General features: G+C 39.3%; 1 protein-coding gene across 4 annotated transcripts in view; it reads left to right on the forward strand.

Moving 5' to 3' along the window:
- LOC125448602 (nucleotide-binding oligomerization domain-containing protein 1) overlaps positions 1-15,566 on the forward strand; it is a 61,858-nt gene that overhangs the window by 23,173 nt on the left and 23,119 nt on the right. For 3 of the 4 annotated variants that reach the window (XM_059652774.1, XM_059652775.1, XM_059652777.1), the window contains exons 2-4: positions 3,094-3,384; positions 5,721-5,895; positions 7,080-8,880. In XM_059652774.1, coding sequence (XP_059508757.1) covers positions 3,094-3,384; positions 5,721-5,895; positions 7,080-8,880 — 2,267 coding nt within the window. The remainder of the gene's footprint in view (positions 1-3,093; positions 3,385-5,720; positions 5,896-7,079; positions 8,881-15,566) is intronic. The other variant, XM_059652783.1, reaches the window with a different exon arrangement.

Genomic DNA, 15,566 nt, shown 5'->3' on the forward strand with positions numbered 1-15,566 from the left:
GAATGCACTGGCAATAAGAACTGTTTTTTCTTACTTCCTTCTTTTCTGTTAGCCAAGTCTTTGAAAAATATTCATTTCTTGGTATTTGAGGTTTATTTACAAATACAGTGACCCTGATAACCTTGTATTTTTTTTGACACTTCTGAAAACAAAACATGGTGCCTGTCTTTTTCGCAGTCTGTGTAAAATTAAAGAGAGATCCTCTCCGCCACTCCACCCCGTTGAGAAGCGACAGGTCGTGTCCAGTTAGTCAGCCAAGTGAACCTCTATAAGCAAGGTATGAGCTCTGGCTGGTATATCACACAGCACAGCAGGTAATCAGTCAGTCACAGAGTTCTATAGCACAGAAAAAGGCCATTAGGCCCGTCAGGTCTGTACCAGACCAAAATAACCACCTAACTATTGTCATCCTAATTTTCCAACGCCTATTTTAAACCAGAGATGCTGGAATGGACACAGGAAAAGTACAGGAAGCTCATTTTGCACCATTAAGCATGAACCAAAGCAGCCATTTTAGTCAAATTGTTTTGGGGTTGGGGTTTGGTGGATGTCAGTTATAGTCTATTGCAATCGAATGCTTTGCCATTTGATGTTTTGTATTCTTCTACTGACTGAAAAGTTGTATAAATTTCTGCCTGTAAAATTTTGTTTTCATGTTAATGCCAGGAATTAGGCTATAAACCTCTGTTGGCTGTTAGTTCCGATCACCCTAAAAAGTGAAAAATTGGAACCAATGCCTCAGAACACCTTCCTGTTTGAAGGCAGATGTGTGAAGAAGTGTGTTTGTTAAGGACTCAGTAATGCTATGACTTTCCAGGTCGCCTCAGTTGTAAGTACTTTCAGGTTCAAAGAAGTTACGAAGCCTCCATGTGAAACAGCAAGGTCATGCAAAATCCAGCCCTTGGAGTTTTCCCTGCCTACTACCCGGTCCAGTCTGTCTGACCTTCACAGGGGATGGTGGAGAGGTTAGATGGCCAGCTTACTCTTGAAGTCTCTGTTCAATTACTACAAAGAATAAACAACAGTACAGTGCAGGAACAGGCCCTTCAACCCACCAAGACTGTGTTGACACATGATATCTTTAAAAAACCTTTTGTCTTTCTGCGGTCTGTATCTCTTTCTTCCCTGCCTATTCATATAGCTGTTAAGATGCCTCTTAAAAAATCACTGTTGTATCTACCTCCAAAGTTTGACTAATGTCCATATCCTGCTGTTTGACAAAAGGTAGAGAGAGGGGTATGCCTGTGAGAAATCCTGAAGTTTCAAAAGCACAGCCTGCTCTCTGGCAAAGGCGAGGGAGGGATCTCCCTTTGGGGTTTTCCTAGTCCGGCCTATCACAGGTGGTTCTCCCTTTGACATCTTTCCCCCAGACTCTTGAATCCAACCCTTCACAGCTTCAACCAAGCCATCATCCCCACCCATTTTGCTGTGATCTCTGACTCTGGCCTACCCCCAGTATTGATGCTGGCCTTTCGTCTCAACAGTGGCTAGTGGGGGTGCTTCTGGGATTGGAGAGCAAAGGGCCAATGTGATTGGGTGACAGCTCCCTCAGGCAGGAGCTCCTCCTCAGAAAGCAGCAGAAATCTTTACTCGATGCAGTTGATGTGGGACCTAGCATTAGATTGTTGCAGGATAATCCTTGAGATCATGAGTGATTTCTTCCTGACTTTTGAGCCAGGATGGGATGGTGACCACGGTGTCCCTTAGAATCCAGCCAATGGATTAAGTTCATGCATAAGCTTGCTGCCCATGTTGGTATCATGTGGAGAAATTATGGCCCAGTTATATCTTTCTAATATTGTATGAAAATGACATTAGCATGGGCATCTCATTCCAGTCAACATAACTTTTACTATGGTAATTCAAAAAAAAGAGTGTATTACTAGTCAGGGAAAGAAACAAATAAGGTCACTTCAAAGTGATTCTGAAATAGTGCCAAATTCTTCTCTAAATGGGAAGCATGGCAAGACACCAACCACAAAGACACAATATACTTTGAGGTATGTCATATATCATGATGTTGAAAATAAACACAGGCTCAGGAGCTCTTAGCAAAGAATAAAAACCAAACTGCTGTGACAAAAAGGTACTGTTCAATCCATAGTTACTATTCTTTGGGAAGAAAAGAAGTCTAAATATTCATCAATGAACTTGGGACTGATGATGAAATGATTTCCCAACTGCTTTAATCAAAAGATGAACAATGATTCTATCACTGAGTGACTGTAGCATGGGCCGGTTCTGCAAAACATTTACAACATTCACTGAATTCATTTAAATAAATTCAGAAAGTTGCTGCTGTTTTACCAGACCCTAGGGCTGCCCACTCTTTAGAGAGAGAGATGACTGGTGGTGGTTTAACCTGAAGATCAACATGCCTCTGAAGAGGGGAGACTTTGGGAAGGTAAGTCCTTCATTGTAACCTCAGCTGGTGACAGGAATTGAACGGACACTGCTGGCATCACTGAATCACAAACCAGCCATCCAGCCAATTGAGCTAACTGATCCTTAAAACAAAACAGCTCTTCTTCAGAGTTATTGCCCCCTACAGTGCTGACGTCAAGTTGATCTTCATTGATAGGAAAGACCTACAAGACTTTGTTTTAATTTTGAAAACAAGCAATTCTAAAGCTTTTTGACAAAAGTTCAGGCCAGTCAGCTTGTATGGCCAAGTGGTAGGTGATGCATTTACAGAATCAACACTTAAAGAATGGGTACTTTACAAATAGACATAGGCAAATAGGGAGATCAAAGGGGTCATTTACCAAATTGCATGGAAATTCACTGCCAGTACTTGGACTTAGAAGAAGTAATACCAAGTATTGTTGATTTTATTTGGAGCATCGAGTCCAGCGAGAAAGAGAGAGCGTAATCTTAAATGCATGAAACATTTAAAATAAAGAAACACCGAGATGCAAGGATAGAGTGGATACTAGGAATAAGTGTGGATTTCTTTGATAAACAGCTTACTCGGAAACAAACGGGCCAAGTGGCTGCTTTCTGGAAGTATCTGTTGTTTTGCATTAGCAGGTTTTAATTGGTGCTAATATTTTCACTTTTACGCTTTTAATTAATGTATTACGATTTTTGTAGATGCGTGATGTGGAATTCAAAAATGAACTCCTGCATCCCAGTGACCTGCTTGGCAAGGGAAGCCTGTTGAAGGATGCTTCTGTAACCATGGGTACAGTGCTCCAGCCTGGGTTGCATCGAGTGCCATTAATAGCAACACACTCATTTACTAAGTTGCTGAAGTTGCACCGAGAGGTCTTAGTTGGTTGTATCAAGAACACAGAGTGTGTGCTGATTAACCTGATAAAACATGAATACATTTCCACAGAAGAGGCTGAGATGTCCCAACAGCATCCTACGCAAGCAGCAAAGGTAATGACAGATGTTTATCACCTCATTGTTTGAGAAAGAAACAGAAAATGCCAGAAATACTCAAAAGGCTTGGCAGCTAAGAATGCACAGTGCTGCTTGGCTGAGCACAGACCTCTATCTGACCATGGAAACAACTCTGGGAAAACAGTGTTTGACCTGTAGCTCTGGCTCTCTGATTTATTCTGCGCAGAGTTTATTTATTCAAGACAAAGAGATTTGTAATTTACGCCCTTAAGACTTTAAAGGTCCAGGATGATTTACTCTTTCCTTGGGCTGTTGATAAAAGAAATGAATGTTTGTTTGCTTCTAAAACTTCTTTTTAACTCATCCTGTTGTTACCACGGGGTTCATTGGCCATTTCCAGTGTTTCACAGGTTGGCATGAAGGATATGAAAGGCCATGGTGGAGAAATGAAGGGGTGTAGCTTGGCATGAATGATATGAGGGCCATGGCTGTGGAGAGGCATAGCCTGACATGGACAGTATGAGGTTCCATGGGGGTTTGGATAGTGGCATAGATTGACATGGCAGTATGGATAAGATCTTTTGAACATACCTTTCCAAAAGATTCCTTCATCTAGTCTCTGGTTTGCAGATTTTAACATTCAGTGAAACACAAATTCTTTCAAAATCTGTCCCAGGTCCTTGAATTCCGGTGGACTTGTGGAATCTTCTCGATTTCATAGAAATTCAAGCCCAAATGTCTACGTTGAGATCCAAGGGCATAGGTGAGGGTCCAGGCCTAGCATGAGCAGGGTCATGCAATATTTCGAAGGGATGCTGAATCTTTGAGTATGGGAGATGGTTCTGGTAACACTGGTGAGGGTAGTTCTGGAGCAAGTGCTGCTGTTATAGGGAAGAGGCATGCTGGGATATGAGAGATCTTTGAAAGAGAATCTGGGAGTAATGACAACAGTTCATGGCTCAGAACATGAGCACAAGTTAAGGATTTGTCAGCATAGAATGATATGCTGGGAACATCTGCAAAACCACACATACTTTGAAGACGTAGATGTGATTGGTGGGTCAGGCCAACTCATGATTGCTTAAAGTATCTATTTGAGGCCCAACTCTTTTTGAAATGGGTTAGAAGTCACACAATGCCAGTTTTTGTCCTTCGTCAGACTTCACCTGACGAAAGAGCAGCGCTCCAAAAGATTGTGATTTCAAATAAACCTGTTGCGCTATAGCCTGGTGTCGTGTGACTTCTGATCTTGTCTGCTCCAGACCAACACTGGCACCTCCACATCTTTTGAAATAGTCAGAGGTCTTGCAAAGATGCTTTGATGAAGAATTTGAAATCTGGCAAAGGCAACTCATTGTGTAAATGATGTCATTGTGACATTGGTAAATTCATTAATTTGAATGATACGTCTAGAACTTTGTTCAACAGTATTGGGAAATTTTGAGGTGTTGAGGGGCAAGTGAAAGGGATTTTCTTTTAGAAAAGGAGTTTGAGTGATTTCTTTAGGATAAGATTTTATTTGTGAGATTTCTTTTTTGCATTACATATGTAGACATGTTTGAGATTTTTTTGCATGATAAGTGTTCACTTAAAAAGTATTACAGATAATAGTGTTTGTGAACAGGAGATTTTCGACTGACACAAGGAAGCACTGAAACTCTGATCATCTTGGGTCTCCAATCCTGGTTTCAGAAGAAGAAATTTAATATGTGTTTGTATGACAAAGTAAATTAAAGCTGTCAATATCTCATGGGTAAAAGCACAATTGGATGTAGAATTGCAAAACAAGTGATCCCTGGCTTAACTGATCCGTAATTGGGAAGGTCAAATGTCAAGTTGAAGTCACTGAATGAATAATCCAGAGTGCCAGGCTAATACCATGGGACCAAGGGTTCAAATCTCACAACAACTGATGCTGAGATTTGAATTCAATAGAAGTTTGAAATATAAAATTTAGCCCAGTGGTATCCAAGTAATTGGGGTCAGTTGCCATAAAAATCCTGGTTTTTATTCCCTAGTCTGGCCGAAAATGACACCAGATCACAACCAAATGGTTCGTACTTAGTTACCCTCTGGACAGTTAGGAATAGGTAATAAAGTGGAATAGGCAGCGAAACCTACACCCCATGAGCCAATAGTTTTTAAAAATATACACCACATAATGTGCTCCAGCTCCAACCTCAGGAGAGCACTTCCTCTTGTATTGTCATAACACTTCTAATTCCAAATTGCCAGGTCGTGCCATTATTAGGGACAGCTTTGCACTGTAGCCTATTAGGAACTGGTTGGAGACTGTCCTTACAGCCAGATTGATTTGTGACTCCTGGTGACAGTCTGCACCATCCCTTACACTGTAACATGGTTTCTTTTAGGTTCGAAAAATATTGGATCTGGTTGAGAGCAAAGGAGAAGAAACAGCAGAGTATTTTCTACACATCCTGTACCAGGCCAGGGAGATTTACGCTGACCTTAGCCCATGGCTGAAAGAAATAGAGTATCAACCATCAGAATACATACTGGGCAAACCAGTCATTATCACAGATGCTGGTAAATATTTCCCCCACATATCTAATGAATAATTATAAATCTCTCTTCCTTTCAGCTTTTGTCATGGTAAAACCTGATATAAATTTGTCACATAATAATTACACCTTCCTCTGAGTGGTGATATGATAGTGGCACTACTGGTGGGGATGTATAATTACAGGTTGGCATGTATTTGTGAATTGTTCATTATAAGCAGTATATGGGAATTTATAGTACACAAACAGAAATGATGACACGTGACTTTAAAGTGAAGATTTAACTAATATGATCACTGCTTTTTGAGTCCCTACTCACCTGAAGACTACACTTGACATGATTCTTCCATTGCAACACAATGGGAAATCAGCTAGATTATTATTAATTATACATTTTGAATGTTCATTCATGTTCTTATCTTCTGGATTGTACATATCTTTGATTTTACCGCATGGTTTTTCTCTTGTCAGCATCTACATGAAAGGTAGAAGCAAAATTTGTAATTGTATCTTATTAATGATTGGGGAAAGTGTCCCCACAGTATCTTCTCTGAGACCTTGTCATTTGCCTGTGGACTCCACCATTATTGAAATTTTATCTGCGAAAGGCCAAGGAAGAGTGATGAACATAAGAGTATTTTTTTTTAAGAACAACACTCTTTTTAAAACAGTACGCCTACAGTTCTTTTTGGGAGATTTTTAATTGAATTACAAACAAATTGTTGCTCAGAAGGAGCCTCAAGTGATTTATACCACAATTAACAATCTTCCCTTTATATATTTTCATTGAGCCCTTTCACCATATATTTTTACTTTTTGTCCCTCCTATGTATCTAGCTTCCTCCTAAATACATCTGTGCTATTCCCCTGGCTTACTCTGACAGCAAGTTTAATATTCTTACCACGCTTTGGGTTAAGATCTTTTAGAAGCACTTTTGTATTTATGGTCCTTTTTGTTCTGGCCTTCCACCAAGTGACAGGATTTTCTCTACATCTGCCCTATCAATCCTGTTCGTGCCGTCCTTCAATCTTCTGTGGTCTAGAGTAAAGGACTCCAATCTATTCAACTTTTTTTGATCTTGTTAATCTCTCAATAGTGTTATTGACTTCAACAGTTGATCAAAGTAACGTACAGTGATTAGGCCTGTTGTTATGATTACAATTGCAGAGTAAAAGCAGGTTGCAGTAACTTTGCATTTCTTTTTCTAGTCTGTCAGTACACTCAGAAGATTAAACATGATCTACGGCAGGACACTAAGTTCGTCACATCGTATGTCCAGAAAGAAGACATCTTACTGGATGATACATACACTGAGACTCTTATGGAACTAATCAATGGAGTCAATGAAACCAAAGGAACCATTTCCAACTTGGAGGATTTGTTCAGTGACACAGGCATCATCAACGAGGATGCAGAGACAGTGTTTGTAACCGGTGATGCTGGGGTTGGTAAGACCATCCTGCTCCAGAGACTTCAGAACCTGTGGTCCAAAGGAGAGCTCTGTGCTGATGTTAAATTCTTCTTCAAATTTAGATGCCGAATGTTCAATAGCTTTAGAGAGGAAGATAAATTTTCTCTCAGAGATTTACTGTTCAAATACAACTGTTACCCTGACAAAGACGCTGATGAGATATTTAGTTACATCCGACAACACCCAGATTCTGTTCTCTTCACACTGGACGGGTTTGATGAAATTAGTGTTGATTGCGACCTGAGTGATATCCCTGATGTCTCTTCACCCTTTGACCCCACACATCCGCTCACTCTGTTGATGAATCTTCTCCGAGGAAAGTTATTAAAAGGTTCCAAAAAATTATTGACGGCAAGAACTGGCACAAACCTACCATTGAGAATGGTGAGAAAGAGAGTGACACTAAAGGGCTTTACAAAGGATAATTTACTGCAATATTTGAAGAAGTTCTTCAAAAATCAACCCCATCAAACTTTGGTTTTGACCCAGCTGGAGGCAAACCCCCATCTGTGTAGTTTATGTTCAGTGCCATTGTTCTGCTGGATTATATTTAAATGTTACAAACACTTACAGTCGGAATGTAACTCCCAACAAATATTGGATTATGTAACATTGACTGACATCTACCTGTTGATGTTGGAGGTTTTCCTAAACCGTTCTTCCAAAACGGGGTTGAACAGAAGAAACAAAAGTCAAAGTGAGACGTTCAAAGCGAAGAGGGATTCTCTAATGAGTTTGGGAAAATTGGCAAAAGAGGGAATTGAAAGCAATAACTTTATCTTTAGTCAGGAGCAAATTGCAGCAGTTGGCATCTCAGAGGAGGATTTACAGTTGGGTTTTGTCAAGAGTGCAGGCCACTATGATGGATGTGGGAACCAATCCACTTATGAATTCCTTCATCTGACCCTCCAGTCATTTTTCACTGCGCTTTTCCTAGTTGTTAATGAGAGAATTAGTGCGAAGGAAATCATTACGTTTTTTGCAAAATGTGATCATTATTTGACTGGACCTCGAGCCAGTATTGTTTTCTTGAGATGTTTGGGCTATAAGTCACGTCACAGAAAGGACCCATTTGAAACAAATGAACATCTGCAGTTCACCACACTTTTCCTCTGTGGCCTATTGTGTAAAACTAAGAAGGACTTATTCAAACATTTATCTTCTGCAGGAAGTGTCCAAAGAAAGCGGTCAGCACTGAAGGCCTACCTTGCCGACTGTGTAAAGTTACACTTAAAAAATCTTCCTCAAGCGCCATTTGAAGAATTTTGTAGAGTGCAAGTCTTGCCTCGATTTGTCTGGTTGATGCGCTACATTTTTGAAACCCAGAGTGAAGCTGTAGCCAGTCTTGCAGCAAAGGGGATTTGCGCGGATTATATCAAACTCACTTTCTGCAATGCCTTCTCTGCCGACTGCAGTGCAATTGCAAACATATTACGTCATCGTAAAAAATCAATTGCACTTGAACTGGACAACAATAATATCAATGATTATGGAGTGAAGGAATTAGTTCCTTGTTTCAATAAACTCACGGTAGTTAGGTATGTTTTCAAATATTTTCCTCTCATTTGTCATGAAAATATCTAACTCCTTGTCTCAATGTATTGTGTCATTTACATAGAAACGCAAGGAAGAAAGACATTTGATTTATACCTTTCAGGGTGTCCTAATGGTTTCATAGCCAATGAAGTAGTATTGAAATATAGTCATTGTTGTAATGTAGGAAAATGTGGCAGTCAATTTGCACAGGTAAAATACAATAATGTGCTAATTACTAGAACGTCTTTTAAAATAAGGGCTATAGGAGCCTTGACACTGAAAAGAGTTAGCCTGGTTTTCATTAAGGCAGTGCAATTGTATCTTTTGTGTTCATCTGACAGACAAAACCTTGGACAGCTCAGTATTCTATGAAAGAACTTGCATTTATAATGTAATTTTTGATTCACCAAAATGTTCCAGAGTACCTTACAGATCGTTAATTACTTTAGAACAGTAATCACTGTTGTCCTGCAATTAAACGTGGTGTTCAATTCCACCTAGTGAGGCACCATAGTGAGATCATTTACCAAGCTAATTAGTTTGCTAGAGAGGAGAACGGTGATCAGTTCAGATGGCGCTTGAGGCTTCTCTTTAACACTTCATCCACAAGATCGTCCCATAATGCTGTAACACTTCCAGAGTATTGTACTTAAATGTCAGACTGGATTATTCATTGAAGTCTCTGGACCATGCACTGAATGCACAACTTCTGACCTAGAGGCAAGACTGCCAACTTGGTGCCAGTTGATACATCAAGTCCAGAAGACTCCCTTTGAATACTTTCCTTACACCCTTCATTCACTCCTGCACCCCCATCTTTAGTTTCTATGGGTTAACTGTGCTGATTTTATTTTCTCTGTTAATGCCTGTTGTTTACCCAGTCACTAGTACTGCTAGTAATTGCTTTGCCTTTCACTCTGGGATACTTTTCACATTTGTTCTGTTTGCTTTTCCTCTCCCTTTATTTTACACCATAATAAAATATCATTTTACAGCCTCTTCAATTTTTAGGACGAGTCACATTGGATTTGAAATGTTAACTTGGTACCACAGCCTTCTGACTATCTGCTGCACCTTTTTATTTATGCATGACCAAGGGTCTCTCAAAGAACTGAAATATCATTTCTGAACAAAATGATTATAATCGTAAGATTCTGTTGTACTATGCCTTTGAAACAGCTATCCATTTACACCCGCGCTCCTGCTCTTTTCCAAAATAGTCCTGCTCACAGTTCCTTTCCCAGTATACATCTAATCATGTTTTTGAAAGTTACTGTTCAATTTATTTCCACCAATCTTTGGGTAGCATGTTGCGCATGTTAGCAACTTAATGAATTTAAAATAAAATTCTTAATTTCTTTTCAGGGCTCAGTGCCTTTATCTTCAATCCATGTCCTTTGGCTTTTCACCCTTCTGCCAATAGCAAAATCAACTTATCCATCTTTGCAAAATTCCACATGGTTTTGAATATCGCTATTGAATGCTCCCAACCCACCCATCTTTCTTTAGTGCAATTCTGCAATCTTGCTTTTCTGCTCTTCCTGAGGAAACCATTAATTAAACAGGGAGGTAAATTTGAGCTGCATCAATAAAAGTAGAAGGTGCTTGCTGTATGGGCAGGCCAGCTACATTTTCTGCAAACTGAAACCAAAAGCCAATAAGTCTTAAGCAAAATTCAGTTGCTGGTTCTTCTAAATCAAAAGAAGCCAATGCCTTTCCATGTTTGCTCTCTCTAATAATAAAACTCACAAACAAAAACTTGCCATTTTCATTTCAGGAGAGCACTCAGTCATCTGATCTCTGACACATAGATTTAAAATCGTAGTGTCTGAAATACTGACACATTAACCATTAAAGCCCTTCATACACACAGATTAAAGCCCACATGTCACTAGTTCAAAATCTAAACTCCAAATTAATACGTTAATCAGGTGTCTTACTTCAAAATTATTTATTACATTGTTAGAGATACTTTGAAGAGGACCAGATAAGAGATCTCACTCTTTCAGATCCTAAGCTGTTCTCCCCAATTTTTATATCAACATCATAGTGAGTGGTGCTGATAGGATCCTCAGTGTTAACTCTCTTGGAACATATACACAGTTTGAAATCCAGGATAATCTTTGACTTGAACTTAAAGGTTAAGATGAGAAAAGGTTGCCTAATCTCAAAAAAAGAGTAGCTCAGTGATATTTTCTTTGCTGCCATTGTCAATGTATTCTGTTTTCCTGGATTGTGTCAAGTTTCTGTTTTGTAATTCACACACTATCCCCTTCACCTGGTCCCTTTGGTCAGTAATCCACATTGGCTCCTTGCACTGCTGTCCCCAATTTTAACATTCTCATCTTCCTGTTCAAAATCCTCCACTGCCTTGCCCCTATCCATCTCTGTAACCATTCTGAGCCTTCCAACCTGCAGAGACCTCTGATTCTTAATGAATGGATTCTTGTGTTTCTGTCAGCTGGCAGCAATGCCTTCAGCTTTATAACTGTGAGCTCTGAAATTTTCTCCTGCAGCATCTCCGATTTTTTTCTCATCCCTTAACACACTCGACAAAGCCTACCTCTTTGAAACTTTGACCATTTGTTCTACCTTTCTCTTTTGGAGTCACATGTACTCTGACAACAGCAACACGATTAGGAGAAATTACGAAAATAAGGCCCCTGTTTTTTCTTTCACTTTTGTCACTCTACACCGTTATTGTGCATATTCAGAAAATGTTTTTGTTGCTATTATTTGCTTAACATGAACAAGTCGTTAAGAATATAAGGATGAAGAAGTGAGAGTTGGATTGGTATTTGCAAACAATCTTGATTCATTGCAGAGTTTTGTATTTCATTGATTTGACAACTTTTCTGAGATACTATGGGTATGGAGAGAAACCGGGAATATTCCATTAAGATAGAGAATCAGCCATGATCCTATTGAATGGTGGAGCAGGCTCAATAGGTGAATGGTCTACTCCTTCTCCTCCTTTTTAAGTAAAATGAAATGTCCACAATCTTACATGTTAAAGGAAGGAGGTGCCCCCAAACCTAACAATTTTTCACCCACCTCCAATTCTTTTCTAAAAACTGAAAGAAACGCAGATGCTGTAAATCAAAAACAAAAATTGCTGGAAAACCTGGGCAGGTCTGGCAGTATCTGTGGAGAGAAATCGATGTTAGTGTTTTGGGTCAAGTGACCAACCAGTTCTAATCTATTGCCTTGGGGTATCCATTTTACACAGAACTCCCTCATGTAACATCATACAAAGGGCAAACAACAAAGGGTAAATCTTTGACAATCAATAAACATGAATTTCATTCTAATCGTTCTCGAAACATGGAATAAAATAGCTGCTCAGAGATCCTTCGTGCACAAATTACTAATGGATTGCACTCATTATGCTGTTCCTTAAAGAAAAGAATAACTCTGTTAATTATCCAGCACCATCTCAAACCCTGACAAAAAATGGCTGTAATTTAGGAAATTCAGTCGGTTGTGGCATCAGAGCTTTGCTACAGCCTGAGTTTAAGAAATGAGAGGTGCGAATTACTGCTGCTTTTGTACCACCACTGACAAGAGAGTGTCTTCACAATACATTATGTGTACCACGGCAAATTCCATAATAAACATGGACGTAGAAATTGACTTATAACAGAAAAGGTTGGCACAGAAATATATTTAAGTTGCAATACTGGTCATGAGAGCTTGCTGTATGCAAATTGGCTACTGTAAATCCTACACACTAGTCAGACCACACGTCAAAAACACATCAGTGGCTGTACAGTGTGTTGGGATATCCTTATATAGTCAAAGGTACTAGAAAAATGCTTTTTTATTGACGTTCTTGTCCAACACCCCATTCAACCATTATTTTATTGTTGTATTGAATATTTATCCATACAAATACATATCATTGCAGTAAAGTTTTCAAAAGTAGTCCTTGGTTGTATATTCACATGGAATCCTTGAATATAGGTAGAGGAATTATTTCAGTTATTGTATCCATGCCAATTCTCTGCGAGAGAAAATTTGCTCTTCCAACTTCAACATCCTTTCCCCAAAGCCCGAGAAATGATATCTCTTCACATGCTTATATGATTCCATTTGAAAATCAAGATTGAATCTGCCTTTACCACACTGTCAGGCAATGCATTCCAATTCCTGACAACTTGTTGAATTTAAAACAAATGCTTTTCCTTTTCACTATAGCTTATTTAGTTATTGACTTGATAGCTGAGTCCTGTAGTCCTGAACCCTTCTGCTGATAGGAGTAGTTTCTCTCAACTCTGTCTGGACACCTCATGACTTGAATCACCTCTTTCAAAACTCTTCTGAACCTGCCTTTCTCTGAGGCAAACCTCCTAAGCTTTTCCAGCCTATCCATATAATTGGAGTCCCTCCATCCCTTGTAATTCTTTTTGCCTCCCTCTAATGCCTTCATATCCTTCCTAAAGTATGGTGCCCAAAATACTGGATGCAAATCTCCAGTTACAGTTGAGCTTGTATTTTGTATTTACATTTTGTATTGGTTTCTTTGTTTTTGTGCTCTGTGCATCTAGTTAGAAAAGTCAGAATCATATATACTTTAATCACTTTCTTAATGCACCCTGATACCTTGAACAATTTACACATACAAACAGCCATTCTGTATGTTCCTACATCCTCCTATGGAATTGAACTCTGTTTTTATCACCTTTCCTTAACCTTCCCACCAAAATGTATCACTTCAGCCTTGTCTGTATTAAATTTTGTCTGTCATGTGTCTGCTCACACAGCTCATGTCTTGTCCAAGGTGATTCTGTTCACAGTTCACACCACATTCAAGTTTTGTCTAATCTGAACATTTTGAGATTGTCCTTTTGTTGAGGTCAATCCAACCAGCTTGAATTTTCCTTCCCAGAACTGGTCTCGATGTCACTGGAATTTAAAAGTGTCCAGCCACAAATGTATCTGCTGTTTCCTCCTATTTTACATACTGACAGTAATCTGGAGATTATAGCTTTTGAGTCCCAGCTTGCTGGTTTTCTTCTTTCCTCCCTAAAGTCTGCATGCAAGGCATTATCACTTTTTCCATCTGCTCTGTTGTTACTGAAATGGGCTAAGACTCCTGGGTGTTCATTGTCACCTCCTGAGAGTTCTGTAGCCAGTCATATCCTCGTCTCACGAGGGAGGCAACATGTCATCCTAAGTTCATGCCTGTAGCTGCTGATTTGCTACTTCATACCTCCTGATGATCAAATCCCCATCAGTGTCACATTCCCAATCTCCACCATGTCCCTGTGCAGTTGAATTACTTATGATATCATGTATGTGGCTCTAGCTGAACTCACCAGAGGAATCATCATCCTCACCAGTATTCACGACTGAAGCTCGATTGAGGGTACTTCTGCATGCTTGATTGGTCCTCCCTGTCTTCCCTTTCTCATCCAGCATACCTTTAAACTCTGTGTGACCATATACCAGTATCATTCACATTGTTCTAAGACCAACAGATACACTGTGTCTTTAACCAAAGTGTCTAAATAACCAAATGAAACACTTAATACATTATCTCAATAATGCTGTTGGTATAATCAATATCTGCATCTGCTTGCTTGATCTAATTGCTCCCCCATCACTTTATCTGAAAACTACATTTAATCTTTACACTTCCTGTGCGGTGACCATAGGAGGTTGTCCAATTAATTGATATTTTCACTTGTCTTTTGTATCCCAGATGACCTTTTCTGATAGTTTGTGGTCTTTGTTACCTATACCAGAATGTGGTATTGGGTAAGGGTTGGTAGAGAAGGTATTTCACTGACACCGACCCTCCTTTGTCTTTGCATTGCCTTGGGTCAATCTAGTGATTAATGGTAAAGGAAACATCACTGCAGCGTATCCCTAGGAGGCACTGGTCTTCGCTAAGAAGGTAATACAGGTCATCAGGAATAAATGTTAATACCTCCGTGAGTTGAAACCAACACATCTGATCCTTGTGAAAATTAAAGTAAAACCCCTTGCCTGCACCTTATTATTATCTCATCTGATGTTACTACTGGACAAGTCAAATCCCAGAATGAAATCTGACATGATAGATAATTTTGATTTTGCGAAACATTACTGTGGCACTTTATCTTGAACATAGGTAAGGCTGCAGATTTGATTTTCAACATCAACGGATAAATTTGTTATATAGGACAATTTTTAAAAGGCCAAGCTATCGAAATAAATACAATACAGTTTGAAAGATTTCAAAACATATAGCAAAATAAAGTCCCATATAATCTCCAGCACCATCACTTTACAGTCATGGAATCCCTACCATGTGGAAGCAGGCCAAACGGTCCATTGAGTCCACACCAACTTTCTGAAGAGCAGCCTGATACCACATTCTGGTAGAGGTAGCAAACAGCAGAAAGTATCAGCAATGGTCATCTGGGAAAATAGCACCTAGTGTACATCACACACAAAAGATAAATGGAGATACCAATAACTGATCACCCAAAAAAAAGGAGCAATTTTCCTTCCTTGTCCAATCTATGTTAACTAGTTTTTTTTTCCCCTCAGTTCCTGTTCTGTGAGCTGTAAAGTCTTTTCCTTGAATCATCACCCTACTGAGATCTTAGACGCTTTCAGCTTTTAATAATGTATGAGAGTTTCCAACCAAACGCTCCCCAGTCTGCAACTGTAGAAATTGTAACACTTTACACTGAGATTT

Source organism: Stegostoma tigrinum, chromosome 2 (assembly GCF_030684315.1).
Source record: "Stegostoma tigrinum isolate sSteTig4 chromosome 2, sSteTig4.hap1, whole genome shotgun sequence".
Classification (NCBI taxonomy): Eukaryota; Metazoa; Chordata; class Chondrichthyes; order Orectolobiformes; family Stegostomatidae; genus Stegostoma; species Stegostoma tigrinum.